This window comes from Chiloscyllium plagiosum, unplaced genomic scaffold, assembly GCF_037043375.1.
Source record: "Chiloscyllium plagiosum isolate Xiang-an unplaced genomic scaffold, Cpla_swu_hap1 HiC_scaffold_9, whole genome shotgun sequence".
Lineage (NCBI taxonomy): Eukaryota > Metazoa > Chordata > Chondrichthyes > Orectolobiformes > Hemiscylliidae > Chiloscyllium > Chiloscyllium plagiosum.
Window position 1 is genome coordinate 21,008,671 of NW_028270147.1, and position 23,054 is coordinate 21,031,724.

A 23,054-nucleotide genomic window follows, 5' to 3' on the forward strand; every position below is an offset into this window, starting at 1 on the left:
CCCTGCTGCATCAACAAGTAGAACTTTCATTTAGACAATGCCTTGAACATAGCTGAAACCACCCATGGTGCATTGAGGGATAGCTATTAAACAACATCAAACTTCCGGGATATTATTTTCCACTCCCGCAACAGACAACCTGTGATCTTTGTTTTTTTAAGTGACATTGCCAACTCATGTTTGAATGAAGGATTTTCCCAATAGTAGGCAAGCTGAGACTGTCAATGCCTCCAAGCGGTCTGCATGGGGTGGGAGAGGGCTGCAGGGAAATTAGCCATATCCAGAATTGTTAGCTTTCAAAGTTAAAGAATAAAGCACTGCTGCAGATTTGTTAAAGATAGACAAAGCCATGAATAGATTCAAAAACATTTACAATGTCTTTTGATGTCAATTTGTTATCACTCAGGAAGTGAGTGAGAGCCTCAGTGATGGATGTGTGTGACATTTTATGTTTGAGAAGACATGGATCGTTCAAAGTACGGGAACAGTCTTTTTTTATTCATCCACAGGATGAGGGCATTGCTGACTAGGCCAGCATTTATTGCCCACCCCTAATTGTTGAGAGTCAACCACATTTCTGTGAGTCTGGGGTCACACGTAGACCAGACTAGGTAAGGATGACAGTTTCCTGAAGGACATTAGTAAACCAGATGTTTTTTTCCTCGCAACCAACAATGGATTCATGGTCATCATTAGGCTATTAATTCCAGATATTTGTTGAATTCAAATTCCACCATCTGCCATGGCAGAATTCGAACCCTGGCCAGAGATTTGTCTGCCACACTAATTATATAATAGTTCAATGCAAAATCATTAAGGGATTTTCATTCAGCTCTGAAATCTAACCATAACCTCCTGAAGAGTTTTGCGTAGATTAGAGATTCCGATTGTTATTTGATCTGTTGTATATATGTATCTGTTATATGCATTTTATTTTCAATGTTTTTGATTTGGCCTTAGATTTATTGTGATGCTAAGCAGTTGAGTTTTTCTTTGTTGTGCTGTAATAATGTGACTGAAGGAAGGTCCTGAGTTAAGGGTCGCTTGATACCACATTTTGACAGAAACAAGCCGGAGCCCGATTAAAGCATTACGTTCAGGCACAAAAAAAATCGCCTCATTCAAAGCCTTTCCAACCGTCATTATAACTCTTAAGTTAGCATCATTTTCTTGCCACTCGGCTTGAAGAAAAATAGGAACTCAAGAAGAAATGTCCAAACGAATGCAGTAATTTTATAATCCTTTCCAAATCAGGAGCAATGTGTTACATTGAACAGACTACATTAAACTGTAATTCTAGATTGCGAAAAATTACACATTGTATTACAACACACCGCAACACACAGAAATGTAACAAATATTTTAATCTTTGAATTACTTTTCCTCCGTAACAACAGTCACTCACTTCAAAGTGTGTCTCTGTTGTCTAGCCCACAAACATGTCTCTGGGAGAACTGATAAACGGCATATAAACGCAAGAATGTATTTGCAATGAAATAGACTTTAGTATTGAAATGAAAGTGGACGTGGCTCTCTCAGGTTTATTGCCGCTTGGGCAGTTCGATGGGTAAATATTCGATTCACAGAACAACTGAGTTTAAATATTTGATTTGTACCAGATGTGGCGCGCGTGGGGTTTGGAAATATTGTATGAAGGAGAAATTTAAGATATGAAGATACACATTGGGCGGCGCAATTAGGTTATTGCCTCAGGCACACAGTGTGTTAAATATATGCTGCTTGATCTGATTTAGGGGCTGTATTCTGCGTGAGCTGTTTTATTAAGTAGCTTGTTACTTTGGACTTCAAAGTTACAAACAGGCCTTAGCTACCGCTACATATGAAATGACTCGAGTAAGGGAACATTCTCCTGTGCCACATGGTTACGTCAGAGTTTTCGACGCCTGCGTGAAATTAAGAAATCAATCAAACGAAATTCACTTTAAATGTCTGAATCCTGATATCCGTGCACACTTGATATGTAATTTAATCAACACTGACAAACTGAAAGTATCTCTAAACCGGCTGAAAGGTTTGTCTTTCCATGAAAGAGTCCTGCGTTTCCACTTTGGTTCATTGAGTTCTGACTCACCAAATGGCTAGCTAGAGGTGTTATTAAAAATTTAAAAACCTCAACAAAGGTGTGCTCAACTTCTCCTCTTACACAGTGTATTCTTACTCCAGCATACAAAAGGTACGACCTCTAGCTCATCAATAATGTGACATGTTATATGCATAATGCATTTTTAATAGGGCTCCAGTGACCACGTTAAGAAATATATTTATAATCTTCAAATTTCGCAAGATGATCAGCGTCGATAGCACCCCCTGTTAGTTGTAGAATGTTGGCTTGTTACCAGACAATTGAAAAGTTTAAAACGTGCATTGATGTGCCTCGTGAATTGATTGCAATGGGTCATTCATTCGATGCCCTTTTTGATTATAAAATAAAACCAAAAACAATTTACCAATAATTTCTCAACAATCCTAAATGTTTCCTATTAAAATCCACTTGGTTCTTGCATGGGAAAATTGAGTGTGTTTTGAAAGGCAACAGTTACAAATAGAAGACTACAAATTTTACCAAAATGTTTCGATTTATTTCATAGTTTGGTTTTGTGAATAAATAAATTCGAATAGATTATAATAGCACACTCTCATTGAAGTTTGCACAGGAAAATACAAACATTGAAATATAGTTTGAGCGTCCGACCATTTGGTACTCGCACTCAGAAAATAACCAGCTTCGCTCACGTTTTATTCTGTTCACTCATGGGGGGCGGGGAGGGGGAGCGGTTGAACAGGCATCAATCTGTGTCTAACCTGCATCCGATTGCTATCCGTAAACTTATAACACCGCCCAGGGTCTGGCCGCTACACCAACCCTGTCCCTCAGTACACTTTGTACAATTTAAGGATCTTCGCCTACAGAAAGACAATGAAGCGTCCTCTCGTTCTGTATTCATCGTTAAAACCTACGTTTCTGACACTATAACGGACGGGCCCAATTTTAAGAGGTAAAAACAATGACTGCAGATGCTGGACATCAGATTCTGGATTAGTGATGATGGAAGCGCACAGCAGTTCAGGCAGCATCCGAGGAGCAGGGCCCAATTTTAACCTTGTGTCAACGCATGAATGTTGAATGAAATCTTGCCTTGTTACCACCTCCCCATTGGACCCCACCATTCGCTCACGAACAAGACACAAAAATACATTCTTAGGGAGCGGGAGAAAGGTTTATCCCAATAACCTGTTTCATTCCATGTCCCCTCTCGAACATCAATTGAGTTGAGCTCTGTCATTTTCATCTCCTGAGAAAGGACAACCATTGAGAGACAATAGTAACTGCGGTGTTGGATTTGATGAGGCTTTGTCTTTAGGTTGTAAGAGACCTGGTGGCTGGGGGGACGGGGTCCAGTTCTGATTTTATTGCCTCTGACAGGGAGTCAAATTGTAAGAGTTTTGCTTTACAGGGTTGGGATTTTTACCATCAGCAAACAAGCGACTGAAACGCGCCCATTTGTATGGTCTATCAATAAACACACCATATCACCCAGGCATTAAGCCGAGTCAATTTTGTCATGAATTACAAATTGATTTATAAAATAACTTCTCTCGCTCCTTTTCTTCCATAAAGGAGATGACGGTTTGAACAATTAATTTCGTGAATTCACACATTTCAGCTTTTAACGTGTGTCGAACGGGATTTTTTTTGTTTAAGAACGTTAAATTGGGAACGGGACTATGTAAGATTTACCGAGGCGATGTAAGATTAGCCTTGAGCTGCCTGAAGTGTTTATAAAACAAGAGACAACGCCTCGAACACACGGAGAAGTCCATCTGGTCCTCAGTTTGCCCCTACTCCAATCTCCAGCCTGCACTGAGCACATGAACACGCTGTGGGTCATCTCGGCCGGGCTGAGGAGCTGCTACCTGCCTCACTACAACGATCCTTCCTCTCCACCGTTTACCCGCCGCCTATTTCAAATCGTGCTGGGTCTCCCGGTGCCTTCGGAGATCCACCTTCCTCTGGAACCCTTTGCCGCACAGGTCACAGCCGAAGGGCTTGAAGCCAGTGTGTTTGCGACTGTGTGTGATCAGGTTCGAGCTCTGACTGAAAGCTTTGCCACACACCTGGCATTTGTGTGGCTTCTCACCTGGGGGGGAGGGGGGGAAACAGAGGAAATCCATTAGAATCACAGAATCCCTACAGGCCATTCAGCCCATCGAGTCCACATCGACCCTGCAAAGAGTATCCCATCTCGACCCAAACGCCCCCAGCCTACCCCTGTAACCCCGCATTCCCCATGGTCAACCCTACACATCCCTAGACATTGTGGGTGATTTAGCACGGCCAATCCAACTAATCTGCACATCTTTGCACTTCTGGTGCAACATTACTTCAGAATCGCAGGGCTTTCCCCAACATGCACGGATTAACGTTTCCCCTTATTTATAGAAATATATTTTTTAGATCAGTGATATGATTCATAGGGGGAAATCAGTCTTGAACATAGAGCCAGCCACATATATCTCAACCACTGAAAGTGCTGGAGAAACTCAGCAGGTCTGGCAGCATCTTTGGAGAGACAGGAAGACTTTTCAGAACTATTCCTCCAGCATTCTCTGTGTTTATTTGAGTTCCAGCGTCCGTAGTATTTTGCCTTTAAGCGCATTGATAGGTCTCCATACATTTAGTTAATCGTTAGAAATCTAAGCACTTCTTTAAACGAAACAAACTCTTGCATAGCGAAATTAAAAGGCAGCTTAACACAATCTCGTTCCACGTTGTGCATTTGATGACCCTTTCCCCACACAACGCGGTCCACCTTGTTTGAATTTTATTGGCTATACAATAGAAACCCCGTTGAAGGTGGGTACAACATATCCAATGTACTGGATAGAAAGGTTGAATAATGCATGACCCAGTAAGAGGAAAGAGTGATCTGCCATTGAAATTACTTAAACGAAAAGAAAGGATGTGAAACGTTAATCTGAAACCCATTAAACACAGGATTATTTTTGGGTTTTTTTGTTTTCAGGTTTTTTCGATTTTTCGAGCAAGTTGCTGCAGAGTAAGTTTTCCTCGGTGTAAGTGAACCCCAGGTAACCATGGGCGAAAGTGAGGACTGCAGATGCTGGAGATCAGAGTCAAGATTAGAGTGGTGCTGTAAAAGCAGAGCAGGTCAGGCAGCATCTGAGGAGCAGGAGAGTCGACGTTTCGGGCAAAAGCCCTTCAATCAGGAATGAGTCCGGCCTTTGCCCGAAACGTCGATTTTCCTGCTCCTCGGATGCTGCCTGACCTGCTGTGCTTTTCCAGCACCACTCTAATCTAGACCCAGTGAGGGCTGGATTTCTTGTGTGAGACCAGCACCATCCTGCATGCTACAGTGAGGAAAATACGGTGCAAACTCACAAAAATAAAGATCAGTGTGGTCTGAAAGTGGTCTCGTTCTGGCTTAAATAGTGCAGAATTCGTGCAAAAATAGCGCAGGGAGTACGTGATCACCTTCCCCTCTGTAGTCTGGTCAGGACAGAACTTTAGCTAAATAGGACAACATTGACAGCGAGCTGCTCGAGCTTCGCCGCCTGACCTGAATGTTTACTTTGAGCGGACTGACCATAAAGATACAATACTGCAGATGCTAGAAATCTTAATAGATACTGGAGAAACTCAGCAGGTCTGGCAGCATCCGTGCGGAGAGAAATAGAGTTCACGTTCCCAGTCCAGAACTGAATAAGAGTCTTATTAGAACATAGAACATAGAACAATACAGCACAGAACAGGCCCTTCGGCCCACGATGTTGTGCCGAACATTTGTCCTAGCTTAAGCACCCATCCATGTACCTATCCAATTGCCGCTTAAAGGTCGCCAATGATTCTGACTCTACCACTCCCACAGGCAGCGCATTCCATGCCCCCACCACTCTCTGGGTAAAGAACTTACCCCTGACATCCCCCCTATACCTTCCACCCGTTACCTTAAATTTATGTCCCCTTGTAACACTCTGTTGTACCCGGGGGAAAAGTCTCTGACTGTTTACTCTATCTATTCCTTTGATCATCTTATAAACCTCTATCAAGTCACCCCTCATCCTTCGCCGTTCCAATGAGAAAAGGCCGAGCACTCTCAACCTATCCTCGTACGACCTATTCTCCCACAGAATCGAAACATTAACTGCTGAGACCTACTGCGTTTCACCAACATTCTCTATGTTTGTGAATTTTTTTTAAAAAACCATGCGTTTATTCCGAAACAGACTAACTCGACCATTGCACGTTTTACATTGGCAACAAAACCATAAGTTGCTGGAAAAGCTCAGCAGGTCTGGCAGCATCTGTGGAGAGAAATCAGAGTTAACGTTTCGGATCCATTCACCTTTCCACAGAACACATTAGCTATGACCTTCCCTATAAAGTTATTATATTTCTTGCTAAACAGTCCCCTCACTCCAACACTTAAAATCCTGTCACTACTGATCCCCATTCGTTGCCCTTTATCATTTGTTTAGATACAATATTGCAGATGCTAGAAATCTTAACAGATACTGGAGAATCTCAGCAGGTCTGGCAGCATCCGTGCGGAGAGAAACAGAGTGCACGTTCCCAGTTTTATTTTAGGAGGATATATCATTGAGTGAACTGTGAGAAATGACTGGCTGCAGGTTGTACCAACAGCCCACGCAAGCTCCTGACAGACATTTCCAACCGTGTTGTTTAATGGAAATCCAGCTCCTTTCCCTCGGTTGCCGTGTTTTATGTACAGCCTGCTGTTGTCGCCTCAACCCAGACATGGCAGGCGATTTGAGAAACTAGCTCAGCCCACCACGGTCAAAGTGTGATTCACCTGTCATTTTCGCTGGTGGTGAAATCAAGGCCAGGCTAATAATATCATGTATTCATCTTACAGCAGAGCCGCTCTGAACAAACAGCGGACGGATCATATTAAACTACACTGATTGGATTGCCACGATTAAATTATTAAACAGATGCCATTGATGAAATCATTGCCAAATGCCGTTTCTTTCATCAGGCATTGTTCACAAAAGAGATGCAATATTGCACTGGCATTGGGTTGCAGTGCAAACTAGGGAGAATGGATCGCACACAACAGCCAGACGGGAAATTGGACTTTAGTGAATGCTAGTTTCAAAATCAAACACTCGAAAGGCTTCTTCACGCAAAGCTTCTGTATGCAACGATGTAAATATTCAGCAGGCTAAGCAGCGTCTGTGAAGAGAGAAAGAGCGTGGGTTCACTCCTCAGGAAGGTGCTGGGTAGCGATGTCATCAGGCTCGCAATCTAGAGATCCAGACTAATATTCTGTATATGCGGGGGCGCGGGGAACACTGCTTATAATAAACATAAAGCTAATTATTAGTGTTGAACACTATGTAATCATACAAAGGTATAAGGTATGAGATGAGAAAAAGATTCTTCACCAAGAGGGCTTGTGGAATTCTCTGCCACAAAAAGCAGTTCAGGCCAAAACATTGAATCTTTATAAGAAGGAAGTGGACATAGTTCTTTGGGCTAAAGGGATCAAAAGGTATAGGGGAGCAAATGGGAACTGGGCACTGAGTTGGATGATCATCCTATTGAATGGTGGAGCAGGCCCAAAGGCTGAAAGGTCTACTTCTGTTCTTAATTTCTATTCAACAACAGTTGATTGTAATAAAAGCTCAGCTGTTTTACTAATACCCTCCAGAGAGGAACATCTGATGCCCTTAATTAGTTTGGTCTTTATGTGACCCATAGCAATGTGGTTAACTCTGAACAGCCCGATGAAATGGCCTGACTAGACACTCGATACAAAGATGGGCAACAAATGCAGCTCTTGCCAGCAATGCCTACATCCCATGAATGAGGTCAAGGAGTGTTCATCAGAACTGAAACCTTCTGTTTCTCTCTCCACTGATGCTGCCAGACCTGTATTTCCAATGGTACTTTACCTTGTACGCATGGAAGCATGGAGCTGTCTTTGTCTCAAAAAAGCAGCTAAGACCAGAGATGATTTGAAAATTTCAAATATCCATTTAATTATTTTTAGGCAAGGATAAGGAACCAATGTGGTGGGGGACAGGCGAACAATGGTCCAATTATATTGCAGAACAGGCTAGTATTGAATCACCTATTTCTGTCTCTATCTGAAAAGAGAGCATCAAGTCAGAACCATTCTGAAGAAGGTGAATGTGAATTGAATGTCCAGACTGATAAGAAAGTTACTAGTTTCCTTCATATTCACTGCATACACAGATTTTTGTATACTTCCACAGAGTTTTCAGCTCCTCCTCACCTGTGTGAATGAAGGTATGCTTTTTCATGTCTGACTTCTGGTGAAATCTCTTTCCACAGTACTGACAGGGGTAAGGTCTTGTGTCTGAGTGAATCAACAAGTGTGTGGACAATGTAGAAGACCTTTTAAAAGTTTTACCACAGATCTTGCAGTCAAAGCTCCTTTCCTAATGAAACAAATAAAAGTGCAATATGGAATTAAAAAAATAATGTTTCACTTTGTCACTCTGAAAAAGATATATATTGTACAATATATGTTTAAGTGATAGCTGATTAAGGGTACAGTTACAACTTTAATTTAGGAAGAAAATTTCTAAGTTCTAAACAGTTAGAATATAAGATATAAAGCAGGAGTTGGCCCATTCAATCAAATCACAGCTAAGTGTCTCCACCGGAGCGTTCCAAATGGAGGGGAGTGGAGATTTGGATCTCAAAATCTGAGGTTGTGACAATTGTGTTGGAACTGAGAAGGAATAGTAACAACAAATAAGTTCCTTTCAGTTCTCATTTTTCTTTCCATTGGAAGGTATGGAACAATGGAAGATCTTTGAGGCTCCATTGCTACTGCAATAAAACTAGCTCTCTCATCCGACTCCCTCCTGCAACAACCCTGCAATTCTCAGCAATTGAAGTTTCCCTCCCTTCTCTACTCTAGAGTCACATTAAAAGGAGCAACACCAGGAAAAAGGAAGCACTGCGCTAGTTTAGCTTAATTTTTGTGCCTTATCATGATAACCCTTTGTGTTTATCCATTTCAGGTTTAAATAAACACATGGATGGATCTGCCACAGTCTTAAAAATAGGAAATACCAGATTCACAAACCAATGAAAGAAGGAACCTCTCCTCATTTCAGTCCTAAGTGGTAGACAGCTTATTCTGAAACTATAACCCATCTGGAATTTTTCCAACCAAGAAAAAGAGTCTCAGCATCTACCCAATTAGACTCTCTAAGAATTATACGTTTCAATGCGATCACCTCTCATTCTTCTAATGTCTAGATATATGTGCCTGTTCTACTCAATCTCTCTTCATGGGACAAGCTTCTGGTTCCAGAAATCAGTCTTGTGAACTTTTAATGCCCCTACTTTAAGTCAATCCATCCCTCCTTAAGTAAGAAATCAAATGTGTACAGTACTCCAAGCACAATTTCAGCAAAGCTCTATAAACAACAGCAAGACTTTCTCCAATACCCTACTCTATAAGAAAGGTGGAATATTCTGAATTGCTTGCTGTGTTGACATGTTAACTTTCCCTCATTCATATATGATAAACCCAACTCCATTTGAATACCACATTTAAAAATCTCTTGCTTCAGTAAATGAATCTGCTTTTTCATTCTTCAGAATGAAGTGGATAATTTCATACTTTCCCACATTCCATTCTATCTGCTACCTTCTTATACACTGAGTTGATCAATCTATATCTATTTGCAATCTCTTCATACCTTACCCTCACGCTCAGCTTTGTATAATCAGAAAACTTGAAAAAAAATACATTTGGCCCTTCATCTAAGTTATTGATATTGATCGTAAATGGCTGAGCTGAAAATGTGTTGCTGGAAAAGCACACAGGTCAGGCAGCATCCAAGGAGCAGGAGAATCGACGTTTCGGGCATGAGCCCTTCTTCAGAAATGAGGAAAGTGTGCCAAGCAGGCTAAGATAAAAGGTAGGGAGGAGGGACTTGGGGGAGGGGCGTTGGAAATGCGATAGGTGGAAGGAGGTTAAGGTGAGGGTGATAGGCCGCAGTGGGGGTGGGGGCGGAGAGGTCAGGAAGAAGATTGCAGGTTAGGAAGGTGGTGCTCAGTTCGAGGGTTGGGACTGAGACAGGGTGGGAGGAGGGGAAATGAGGAAACTGGCGAAATCTGAGTTCATCCCTTGTGGTTGGAGGGTTCCTAGGTGGAAGATGAGGTGCTCTTCATCCAGCCGTCATGTTGCTATGGTCTGGTGATGGAGGAGTCCAAGGACCTGCATGTCCTTGGTGGAGTGGGAGGGGGAGTTGAAGTGTTGAGCCACGGGGTGGTTGGGTTGGTTGGTTGGCGGAAATGATGACGGATGATACGATGAATATGGAGGTTGGTGGGATGGTAGGTGAGGACCAGTGGAGTTCTGTCCTGGTGGCGATTGGAGGGGCGGGGCTCAAGGGCGGAAGAGCGGGAAGTGGAGGAGATGCGGTGGAGAGCATCGTCGATCACGTCTGGGGGGAAATTGCGGTCTTTGAAGAAGAAGGCCATCTGGGTTGTATGGTATCGGAGCAGGTCTTCCTGGGAGCAGATGCGGCGGAGACGAAGGAATTGGGAATATGGGATGGCGTTTTTACAGGGGACAGGGTGGGAGGAGGTGTAGTCTAGGTAGCTGTGGGAGTCGGTCGGTTTATAGTAAATGTCCGTGTTGATTCGGTTCCAGTGGGGTTCTGTCCTGGTGGTCCTCACCTACCACCCCACCAACCTCCATATACATCGTATCATCCGTCATCATTTCTGCCACCTCCAAACGGACCCCACCACCAGGGATATATTTCCCTCCCCTCCCCTATCAGTGTTCCAAAAAGACCACTCCCTCCGTGACTCCCTTGTCAGGTCCACACCACCCACCAACCCAACCTCCACTCCCGGCACCTTCCCCTGCAACCGCAAGAAATGCAAAACTTGCGCTCACACCTCCATCCTTACTTCCCTCCAAGGCCCCAAGGGATCCTTCCATATCCACCACAAATTCACCTGCACCTCCACACACATCATTTACTGCATCCGCTGCACCCGATGTGGCCTCCTCTATATGGGGAGACAGGCCGCCTACTTGTGGAATGTTTCAGAGAACACCTCTAGGACACCCGGACCAACCAACCCAACCACCCCATGGCTCAACACTTCAACTCCCCCTCCCACTCCACCAAGGACATGCAGGTCCTTGGACTCCTCCATCACCAGACCATAGCAACATGATGGCTGGATGAAGAGCACCTCATCTTCCACTTAGGAACTCTCCAACCACAAGGGATGAACTCAGATTTCTCCAGTTTCCTCATTTCCCCTCCCCCCACCTTGTCTCAGTCCCAACCCTCGAACTCAGCACCACCTTCCTCACCTGCAATCTTCTTCCTGACCTCTCCGCCCCCACCCCCACTGCGGCCTATCACCTTCACCTTAACCTCCTTCCACCTATCGCATTTCCAATGCCCCTCCCCCCAAGTCCCTCCTCCCTACCTTTTATCTTAGCCTGCTTGGCACACTTTCCTCATTCCTGAAGAAGGGCTCATGCCCGAAACGTCGATTCTCCTGCTCCTTGGATGCTGCCTGACCTGCTGCACTTTACCAGCAACAAATTTTCAGCTCTGATGAAAACTCCAGCATCTGCAGTCCTCACTTTCTCCTCGTAAATGGCTGAGACCTAGTCGCTGGCAATTGTAGCTTTCCAATAGTTACACCCGGCTATCCTGAAAATGACCCATGTATTCCAACTCTGGTTTCTGGCTGTTAAATAATCCTTCATCCATATTAATATATCATTGTAAATCTCATGAACCCTAATATTGTATAACCTCTTCTGTGGTATCAGACCAAATACATTTTGAAAATCCAAATGTACTAAAGCACATCCACTGGCGTTAGTTCTGCTCTGAGCTCTTAATAGATTTGTCGACGATGATTTTTTTTTGTTTTAACTTGCGTTAACTCTTCGTAATCATATTGCAGTTTTACAAGTTGCTGACATATTCTAGATTATATCCTAAAATAACGATTTTAAGGTTAATTTGTAAAATTGTGATATTGGAAAATAACTGGGAGAAATGCTCAACTATGCCATTATTCAAAATGCCTTTAACTGCAAGATCTAACTGAATCGCTACAGACGAATCTATTCGGTCCATTGTGTCTCTGCCAGTTCTTTGAAAGGGCTATCCAATTAATTCCACACTGCCCCTCGCCTGTTTTTCCTATGTGCCCTGCAATTTCTTTTTCATTTCAGGTCTACACGCGATTCTCCATTGAAAGTTATGATCGAATCTCCTTCCACCTCCAGTTCATACCATTATGTTTACCATTGCAACTAAATACTGTTGCATTAGTACTCAGCCATGGGTTCTTGGTAAAATATATAAACTGATTTGGTTGCTTCGAATACACAGAACGTCCTTTTATTGGGGTGTTCCTTATAAATGACAGGGTTACAAGTCACGCGCTGGTTTAGCCTGCAGTTCCAGCCGGCGGGTACCCCCTTTACCTGGGAGTGCACGGCCTTGTGCTGTTCCAGACTGACCGCATGGCCGAATGTTTTGCCACAGCTGTCACAGGCGAAGGGGCGGGTGCCGCTGTGAGACCGCCGGACGTGGACTTCGAGACCGTGGGGAGTGGAGAACACCTGACACAGAGATAGGAACAGAGGGTTAGCAGCATCTTTCAAACAGAGATCCAGGCAAAACCAGCGTCTTTGAAATATAATAGTGATCAGGGCCCCCCTCCTCGCTGGGCATCGACTGAATAAAAATCAGTCCAAAAACACATTAATTTAGAAAATATTTGGAATAACTTACTGGAGGAAAGGGACAATATCATTCATTAACAATAGCTGATAACTAGAAACATTTCACCTGGTGTGTAATTAAGAATTGATCAGTTGTGTTTGAGGATTTTAATATAAAATTGTGTAAATTTGAATTTTTTTTGGTGCAATTGAGGGACATCTACGCAGACTTGGTCCCACATGTGGGCTTCTTTCTGAAAAGCTGTTCAGAATTTTACCTGTAAATTAATCTTCCTGATGCAGGGGAGCTAATCAAAATCTGTTACAGCCACAGTGCTGGAGCATCGTTATTTTACATAGCACGATACAGGAAGGGTTGTACGACTCTGGGTAAACGGGCTGATGATGTTAATGGGAGATTTGGTGCTTGTGAATCATCTTTTGCTACCAACGGTTGTTGATGAAGCTTTCATCAGAAATTGACCTGAGAAAGGTCATTGATCTGAACTATTTAACCCTCCAACCCCCACTACAGCCCACAAACACACATTCACCCTGCCTTGCTCAGTGTCTTTGACGGGTTTTGTATTTATTTCAGTATTTTCAGCGCACCCGGGTAATACTTTGGGGTCCATCAAAATGGTTTATAAAATTATGATTTAAAAGTGCCGGTGTTGGACTGGGGTGTACAAAGTTAAAAGTCCCACAACACCAGGTTATAGTCCAACAGGCTTATTTGGAAGCACTGGCTTTCGGAGCTCTGCTCTTTCATCAGGCGGTTGTGGAGTATAAAATCGTAGGACACAGAATTTATAGCAAAAGTTTACAGTGTGATGTAACTGAAATTATATAAGCTGGTGGGGTGAATTTGTACTTGCAGGGTTACATTTTATTTTGCTCAAAAACTTCATGAATCCGTGTAAGATTCTGTAAATCTTTAGATTAGAATCAATCTGAACATTGGGGCACAGACAGCCTCACACAGGGCACCTCACACCTTCAATGCATTATTTGGGCCAACATGACACCTATTGTTAAAGTTCACTTGAGAATGTAACTTTAAGAAAGTTCTGGAATTTACATATGAAAGAACTGAAATCAACATGCCCATTCTAAAAGAGGAGAGACTTAACAAACAATCTTTTTCTTTCTGAAAAGTTGTATTTTACAAAATATAATTTCAGTTATATCACACTGTAAACTGTTGCTATAAATTCTGTGTCCTACCATCTTATACTCCACAACCACCTGATGAAGGAACAACGCTCCGAAAGCTAGTGTCCCAAATAAACCTGTTGGACTATAACGTGGTGTTGTGGGACTTTTAACTTTACAAAATTAGAACTAAAGCGTTCAAAAGGCGGAATTAAATGGGCAAATAAATTGACATGTCGTTTACGACAGAACTAGGCGAATTCAGATGTGGATCATGTTATGCTCTCCACCGGGATAATGTTGGTTTTGCTGTTGGTAAAGACACCAAGGTTTTATTAACAGACTGGAGTTACTGATGTGAGATCGTTTATTGCTGAACAGGAATATAGCAAGCAAAGAGAAAAATGAGGGGATATCAAATAATATCAAGTTACTTGCCAAGGGAATGTGGGGATTTTTGTGGTACAGCGGTACTGTCCCTACCTCTGAACCAAGAGACCCGGGTTCAACTCCCACCTGCTTGAGGTGCGTAATAACATCTCTGACCAGGTTGATTCCAAGAATACCTCTCAGGGGATTGTGATGTGATGGAACATGTAGTATGTAATACTGGGTTCACTAATGTTCCCTGGCCTATGGGTTACCAACACTGTGATGTCACCACCATGCTACTGTACAGTCTGTAATCTCCAATTGGAGTCTTCCTTCTGGTCCACTTGCATTTTAATTTTTCATCGCTATTTCTGGCCACAGCCAGCATCAACTAGTTACAATCTAGCCCTATATTAAATGTGTTCGCTGTGATTTTCATCAGAAAATTACTGAAACGTTAGTTCCGAGAACATAACAACTGCTGACAGCGCAGGGCATAGCAGGACCGTAACAAACCCTTCGGTCTAATTCGTCCATTGCCAGTATGTTCGGCATAATTGTGGAAGTTCTGCAATATGTCCATTTCCCACCCCACGCACAACCACAAGCTGACTGGAAGGTTAGAGAGGAGAACATGACGTCCAACGAATTTCAGAATGTAAGTCATCAATTGCATTTCAATTTAATACCTGAAATAGAGAGTAGAAAATCAGTCTGTAACAGACCTCCTACCCTGTGGGTCTGCCACAGCACATGGTTTGCAGTAGTTCAAGAAAGCAGATCACCCACCACGTTTACAACAACAACTGAGGACGGGCAATAAATGCTGGCGCCCAGATCTCACAAGCGAATATTTTTTAAAAATGCTCAGCCAGCTACTCAGGTCAAGGACATTTAGGATTGGGTAATAAATGCTGAAAAATGTGTTGCTGGAAAAGCGCAGCAGGTCAGGCAGCATCCAAGGAGCAGGAAAATCAACGTTTCGGGTATAAGCCCTTCTTCAGGAATGGCTGAAGAATGGCTTCCTGAAGAAGGGCTTATGCCCGAAACGTCGATTCCCCTGCTCCTTGGATGCTGCTTGACCTGCTGCGTTTTTCCAGCAACACATTTTTCAGCTCTGATCTCCAGCACCTGCATCCTCACTATCTCCTAATAAATGCTGGCATGGACCAGACAAGGACAAATAACTGGATCTGATGGGATTTGGCAGTGAGACATATTCCCTGCTTGGGGCTGTAATCCTTACATCTGCCTCGACGTATCATGACGTTGGTGGTTTTCAGAGTTATTGACATCACATGATAAGAACCGCACATTAAACGCTTCTTGACGTGGACGGACCGAGAGAGACAGTGAGTGTCAAATGCTGCTTCACACTCAGTTCCACGTTATTGCTACGGGGAGGGAATGGAGACTAGACCACATCGTCCTCTGTGGCTGAGAGATATTTTTGCTCGGTAAACTACACAGAGGAACACATTAAAGGGCCCATTGAAGCTGGAGGGGCAGTGTGTTTCTGTTCCTGTCTCTTAGCAAGATTGAAACTTTATTGCTGGAACAGCACAGCAGGTCAGGCAGCGTCCAGGGAACAGGAGATTCGACGTTTCGGGCACATGCCCTTCTTCAGGAATCATTCGAATCTCCTGTTCCCTGGATGCTGCCTGACCTGCTGTGCTGTTCCAGCAATAAAGTTTCAACTTTGATCTCCAGCATCTGCAGACCTCACTTTCTCCTCTTAGCAAGATTGCAGATCTCCATGCTCCCAGTAATACCAGTGAAGGCGGAACTCTAACTGGGAGTACACAGGAGTAGGCCATTCAGCCCCTGGAGTCTGTTCCACCATTTAATGTAATCATGGCTAATCTGTGGACTAAGTCCCTATGCCTGCCTTTGGTCCTATCCCTTTTACCTTTACTTATCAAAAATACCTCTGACTGCAAATTCACAACGAATGCAGCATCACCTGCAGTTTGTGGAAGAGAGTTCCAAACTCCTACCACCCTCTCGTGTGCAGAAATGTTTCCGAACATCTCTCCCAGATAGGTAAAAACAATGACTGCAGATGCTGGAAATCAGATTCTGGATTAGTGGTGCTGGAAGAGCACTGCAGTTCAGGCAGCAGCCAAGGAACTTCGAAATCGACGTTTCGGGCAAAAGCCCTTTTGCCCGAAACGTCGATTTTGCCTGTCCTCGGATGCTGCCTGAATTGCTGTGCTCTTCCAGCACCACTGATCCAGAATCTCTCCCAGATAGGTGACCCATGGACGACGGGCAAAATAGACGGATGGAGAGCCCTTAGAGAAATGGGAGCGGACTTCAGTGTTACTGGGGGCTTGCGAAAGGAGCCAGTGGGCTGGGAAATTGATCATACCTTGCTGCACTTGATGCATTTGTAAGAGGCATTATTTAGGAGGAGCCGGTTGTACAGAAGCTCGGACTCGGCTTTAATTTCGGTTCTTTTCTCGTGAAAGCTGTGGCTGCGCTCGCTGTACAAACTGGGAGCAGTGCTACTGAGCTCGCCGTACAGGCCAGGGGAGGGGCCGAGCTCACTGTAGACACCAGGGCCGGAGTTCCGTTCACCGTAGAGCCCCACAGCGGAGTTCCGTTCCAGAGCCTGGGGGCGGAAGTTCTGCACCAGGTATTTCAAGTCAGAACCTGTGTAATTATTCCATCCGTACTGTTTGAAAGTCATTGTAAATGAGTGACTCTCCTCCATAGAGGGGGAAAGAGACTTTTCAGAGACTAAACGAAAATAAAAGCAAAGAAATTAAATAATTCCCGATGACAATTTAAATAATACTTTTAAACGGAATAATTACGATGCGCAAAAATGGGAACATGCGTTATCTTGCCGGAGATATTAAACCATTCAGAATTCTATTCATTATAACATCGAATTTTAACGTTTAACTTTACTGTTAGTCAACAATTGACGAAAAAGAAGGCTTCGTTAAGAGGCACACAACAGAAAGTGTCTGTCCACTAGCAGTTCAGTTTTGGGAAAGCAATCCCCGGCTGGTTAGCAACATGGTGAGCTGTTTTATAACCAACATTTCAATGGATTTGAGACAGCATTCTGTTAAAGAATTACAAACGGACCCGAAACAAATATCTTGTTTCTCTCTGCAGATGCCGCCAGACATGTTGAGTTGCTTTGAAAACAAAAACAGAAATTGCTGGAAAAGCTCGGCAGGTCTGGCAGCATCTGTGGAGAGAAATCAAAGCTAATGTTTCGGACCGAGTGTCCTTTCTTCCGAGTTTCTCTGTTTAGTTCAGATTTGCATCATCCGCAGTATATATCTATCAATTTGTTTAAAAAGAATAATAAAAATCCACCCTCAAATAAGTCCCGTGGCTGATGCCGGCTTAATTCCGATTTGGTTTCCAACTGCCTTGCACCGTTCCAGCTAACACAGTGATCTTTCCAGTTTCAGACCCGGAGAAGGGGCGGCCACGCAGGTATTTACCTGGAGATGCGGATGGAGAAGGGGGTCTCCAGAAGTTCTCATACTCGGGGGCTCTGCCGCAGTTATTGCTCTCGCAACTGGCCGGAGACTCGGGAACGTCAGCCGTGTAAACCAGCTGGTGTGTCGGCGATCTTTCCCCCTTGGAATCCACACAAGCTCCATCTGGGCAGTAGGTAGCATCTTCCGATATCCTGCTCTCTGGGATCACATTAGAGGGGGTGGAGAGGGGGGGGGGGGGGGGGGGAGAGAGTAAGTGGAGCTGATTAAATAGAATTGGCGAGAGAAATCATTTTGCTGTCATCACATTTTCATTAGTCCGTCTCTAATACTAACGGAAACTGGAGAGATCCGCCAACAGTGTCATTTTATCCTGCTCCCGACAATAAACGACATCCAATTTGAAATTTACAGGTTACAGCTTCTGTTTTACATGTCTAAGTAATAACGAAAAATTAAACAATGAACATACGACAAGAGTCTCATCATATCATTTTAAAAATATCTGAAGTCCTCCCCAGTTAAAATTACAGATTCAAGATAACAATTATTAGATCATCACCAAAACAAATCACAACTTTCGTTAACGAGCAGTGTTCTCCAAAACAGAACGAATCGCCCAGTGAAAATATGATACTGTAGTCTGGAGCAGACAAGCTGGGAATCTCTAACAGATATTAAAAGCCACATCGTGATAGATAATAACTAGGGCGGCTTGTCCCCGGCTTCATTGACAGGTCGGATACTCGAGCAAATTGTTAAAAAAATGTCATATTCAACCCCGCGTTTTACAATTCACTGGCGAATTTTACAATTCACTGGCGAATTTTACAATTCACTGGCGAATTGAGACAAATGACCCTTCGAAAAGGTTCGAGCGAACCGGAAAAGAGCGAATAGGGACAGCAGCCCAGCAATTGGGATGTGATCTTCCGGCTTCACCCTGTGTCCAGTTACCTGTGCAGATATCCGCCAGGATATTCTCCAGCTTGTTGCTGTAGACATCCTCGATGTCTCGGTGCTGGTGGTAACTGTGCGCTTTCTTGCTTTTCACCAGGAATGACCGTGGCATCTCGCAGCCTCAGGGAATGCGGCTGCTCTGGGGCTTTGGAGGAAAATCAGTCCCGGTAGCGATTCAATCTTCTCCTCTTCTGAGAGGAGCCTCCGATTTGAGCTCTGTGAGAGTGTACATTATCATTGGTTAGATATAGGCTGTTATAGACTGGGAGGGCTTGTGGGGTGGGGGGGGGGGGGAGGTGGAAGGTGGGACCGGCTCGGCGCAGGCGCAGACAGCCTCGCCGTTTACCAGGTGTTGTCCTGCCAGGTGGCAACCCAAATCCCAGCAATCTGATTGGACAGGACTGTGCCACCCCCCCCCCCCCCCCCCCCCATACTTACTCACTTCAAATCTCTCTTTCACCCACTGGGAAATCAAACTGACAGCACCCGGCTTAAGTGACACTATTATTCCACTCGGTTACACAATACTCCATCAACACAATCATTCTGACTGGCTCTGCAATCGAGATCCTGCTAAAGCTGATGCAAAACGCCAGTCCCACAGCTTGCATTCAGCAGAGTTGTTTCAAACTGCCAAATCACTTGAAAACTCGCAGGTTTGTTAAAACCAAATGTATTTACCTCCTCTGTTCTCTTGTGCAGACACTAATAATGGACGAATGATGTTAAATATTGCCAGATATGTCGGTGGCTATCTCATTCTGATCACCGAATAATCAAAACTTAAATAACTTGATGTGAACTGTTCACGAAGTGTTTGCTTCGCCTAATCTTGATTCAAATTTCAAAAGAGAAAATGCTGGAAAATCTCAGCAGGTCTGGCAGCATCTGTAAGGAGAAAAGAGCTGACGTTTCGAGTCTAACTAACCCTTTGTCAAAGCCAAAAAAAAGGGAGGAATAGGGAGGTATTTTCTCTCCTTACAGATGCTGCCAGACCTGCTGAGGTTTTCCAGCATTTTCCCTTTTGGTTTCAGATTCCAGCATCTGCAGTAATTTGCTTTTGTCCTTTGATTCAAATTTCAATGGAGCCAATCTTTTTTTAATTAGATCTTCAGGCTATGTCAGAGCAATAACAACAAAATGTTTTCTGAGTTGTTGGAAGTGCTTTAAGTTTCAGGCAACCTCCGGGCTCTCGCTGTATCCTATGGTATGGTGAGTTGGAGCTGTTGTGCAGAATGGAGGATCAAACAGACCGGCTCACCCTGGCCACATGGAAGAGGCGGAATGGGGGAACCGGGTCTCTGAAGCTTCGCTAGATCAGTGACATGGAGTTGGATGAAGTGGACTTTAATTGTGACTTTCATGGCCCAGGCTAACTTCCCCATCATTCATTACATTGGAACAAGTATCCAACTTTCGGGTTCGTTTTGCATCTTATTTCTCACTAACTTTTCAAATGAATAAAAAGATTTTCAAAACGACTTTCATTTGTATAGCACCCGTCGCGGCCTCAGGGCGCCTCAGAGTGCTTTACAGTCACTGGCCTATCTTCGAAATGTAGTCACTTGTTGTTAATGTAGGAAAGAGGCAGCCAGTTCCAATACAGCAAGCTGTCACAAACAACAGTGACCAATCTGTTGATGTTGATTCAGGGCTAAATATTGACCAGGAGACTGAGAGAACTTGCTTCATTAGACATTTGTGACACAAAATCAAATTCCAATGAACCAGAAACATGTACAATTTTAATTATTTTAGCATTATTAGCCCATGGTTATTGCGTTTTATAATAGGCGGACGTTCCACCAGCCCTATTAGTGAAATATCATCAAACACTTCTGTTTAATATCGGTCTCTGTTATATCCAGGCTCGAGATTCTGATAGTTTGAGCTGTCGATAAACGCCTTTGCATGTTTTTTTTGTCGTTTCACCTCAGAGCTTTATGTTGCAGTTCGTCGACCGATTGGATGGTGGGGGGGGAAAAAACTTTGCTATTTGAAACCCACGCCTGCAAGTTGTGCAAGATACTGAAAGTTGGTGCGGTTAATACGGATGAAAAAAACATTCATGAGACGAGGGAACTCCTGCAATCAGACGGTGGGGAATTGAGATTTATCTACACCTGTCTTTTGGAATACATAATAACCCAAGCTGGAGCGCCTGCCAAGTTTCCCAATGTGGAGTGAGAGAGAAAAAAAAATCAAAGCACATTTCATGAAGTTGTTGACATAGTTGCTACGCTTTACATCGGGCTGCGTTTGATCTGGCCGAGGGTGGCACGATATTGCTTTGTTAAGGTTCTCGCATGCTCACGACTGCAACTTTGATTTGATGTTCTCACTGTTATTCAGCGGTGTAAGTCTGTCTGACTGCAGCCGCTATTTCCCCCTGATCCCACTGCAGAAAAAGCTGGGACCACAGATCACCAGGGGCCAGCCCCAGCCAGAGTCTGTTTCCGCGTGCATGACTCTCTGTGAGCTAAACACAGAATCAAACACAGAGATTTGCTGGAGAAACTCAGCAGATCTGGCAACACCTGTGGAGGGCGAAACAGAGTTCGCGTTTCGGGAAGAAGTCACACCAGACTCGAAACGATGTGTTTCTCTCTCCACCGACGCTGCCAGATCTGCTAAGTTCCTCAAGCAATTTCTCTGTTTCATGTTTCCAGCAAACGCATTTTAAAAACTGAAACCAAATATAGAGCTGTCAACTTTTTTTTTAAACAGTGTTCCCCATGAAGTGTCAAACTAAAACCTGGTTGAAGTCTAGGTATCATTCTGAGTATTGACGAGCATGGACCCAGGGCCAGTGAGAATGCCTGACTGGGGGAAACTGGCTTCTCGCTGGGCTGGAGGAATTTTTGACGATGAAGCCAAACAAGAGACATCGCACTGTGTCGAGCGTTCCCTTGTCTATAACAGTGTCCTGCCTCCAATTTATCGGCTACAGCAGGTGAAACATTTGAAACCAGCAGCTCCCTGAATCATTCCGCCCGTCTCCCGTTCCTGAACTAGTCAAGGTCACCCGCGTGTGAAGGCTTTTGTGTTAAAACACGGCCGATAAACGTGGGAGAAAGTACACGCGGGTCCATCTGTGTCTGGGCAGATCGATACAGAGAGCCCGGTCTCCCGCAGCTAACCCGCCCAGCACACACCGGGAGGTAGCGCCGGCTGGGAGACCGGCTCGTTCATGGGGGAGTTCGTTTTCACTCCACCGAATTATCTTCGCTGAATTCGAGCACCCTCTCTTGAACTCGTTTCATTTGCACTGATTGAAAATACCCAAGTTCTGATTTCCGAGGCTCTATAAACATCCAGGCTCAAGAGAGTAAACAGGAAGCAGAAAACTGGGGCGATTTGAAACAGCAGCAAGTCGAAGCTGACAAATCTCACACTGACAAGTCTTCACACCATGAAGAGACGGCTACCCTTGTCCCTAAAACACTCAGGGAGGGGGTAGGGGAGAGGGGACCAGTATAGACACGCCGGTGCGGAACATCAGATCTGCAGTAACCTGTGTGGGGTTTAGGAAGACCTTCCCCACTTCCACCCCCTCCCCCCGCCCCCAACCCCACCATCAGGAGATTTGGACTCAGACCAAACCCTTATAGAAATGTGAAGGAGCGTGTAGGCCGAGCTCAGAACCGCATTCACTCAAAATTTCCTCAAGTCTTGATTCAAGACAGAGCCTTGACACAACATCGTGGTTCCCACGATTGGAAATGTTGATGAAAACAGAACTATTTCTTACCGGCTCTCCCTGGCGGTGGGTCCTGGGGTGATACAGACGGAGTGTGTGTGTGAGAGAGGGAGAGAGACGCTGGGGAGGTGGAGGGGGGGTTGGGGGGGGGTGGGGGGGTTGGGGGGGGGTGGGGGGGGGGGGGGGGGGGGTGGAGGTGGCGGTGGCTGAGAGCTCAGTCCGGAGCCAGGCGCCTCTCTCAGTGCCGGAGACTCTGTAAAGTGTGGCCGAGCGCGGAACTCCTCAAGACCTGGGCGATGGGATCAGTCTTTGGCGTCTGCATCATCCCAGGCAATCCGAATAGTTCCTTGGAGGGTCGAAGCCATGTGAAGTGGGAACTGATCAGCTTTGTGTAACTCCCAACAGTTTTGCTCTGACAACCACAAAAAGCACTTCCTGTGTTTTAGAAATGCAATGGGTTGAGAGAGAGAGAGAGAGAGCGAGAAAACAGCAGATATTCCAGACTGAAGTTCATTCAAACATACTGCATTTCGGAGAATCCACATGGGTGGCTGACCATTTCCAACCAATTCCCACCTCCAAAGTTTTGGTGCGTGTGTGTGTGAGAGAGAGAGAGAGAGTATATATGTGAGAGTGTGTGTA

The 23,054-nt window shown here is 44.4% G+C and overlaps 1 protein-coding gene across 2 annotated transcripts; it reads right to left on the reverse strand.

The window, feature by feature from the left end:
• Positions 1 to 2,578: 2,578 nt before the first annotated feature.
• Positions 2,579 to 22,580, reverse strand: LOC122554177 (zinc finger protein Gfi-1). 2 transcript variants are annotated; one of them, XM_043698807.2, is made up of 7 exons: positions 22,464 to 22,580; positions 18,710 to 18,928; positions 17,756 to 17,953; positions 16,660 to 17,030; positions 12,522 to 12,659; positions 8,301 to 8,466; positions 2,579 to 4,160 (listed from the first exon to the last, which is right to left on the reverse strand). In XM_043698807.2, exons 2-7 carry the CDS (start codon positions 18,822 to 18,824, stop codon positions 3,982 to 3,984), a joined length of 1,167 nt encoding a protein of 388 aa, XP_043554742.2. In that variant the 5' UTR covers positions 18,825 to 18,928; positions 22,464 to 22,580; the 3' UTR covers positions 2,579 to 3,981. The 2 variants fall into 2 exon arrangements, with proteins under 2 accessions (XP_043554742.2, XP_087846582.1); XM_087990456.1 differs by lacking the exon at positions 22,464 to 22,580 and adding an exon at positions 18,089 to 18,189 and having other exon boundaries at positions 18,710 to 18,838.
• Between the last annotated feature and the right edge of the window lie 474 nt (positions 22,581 to 23,054).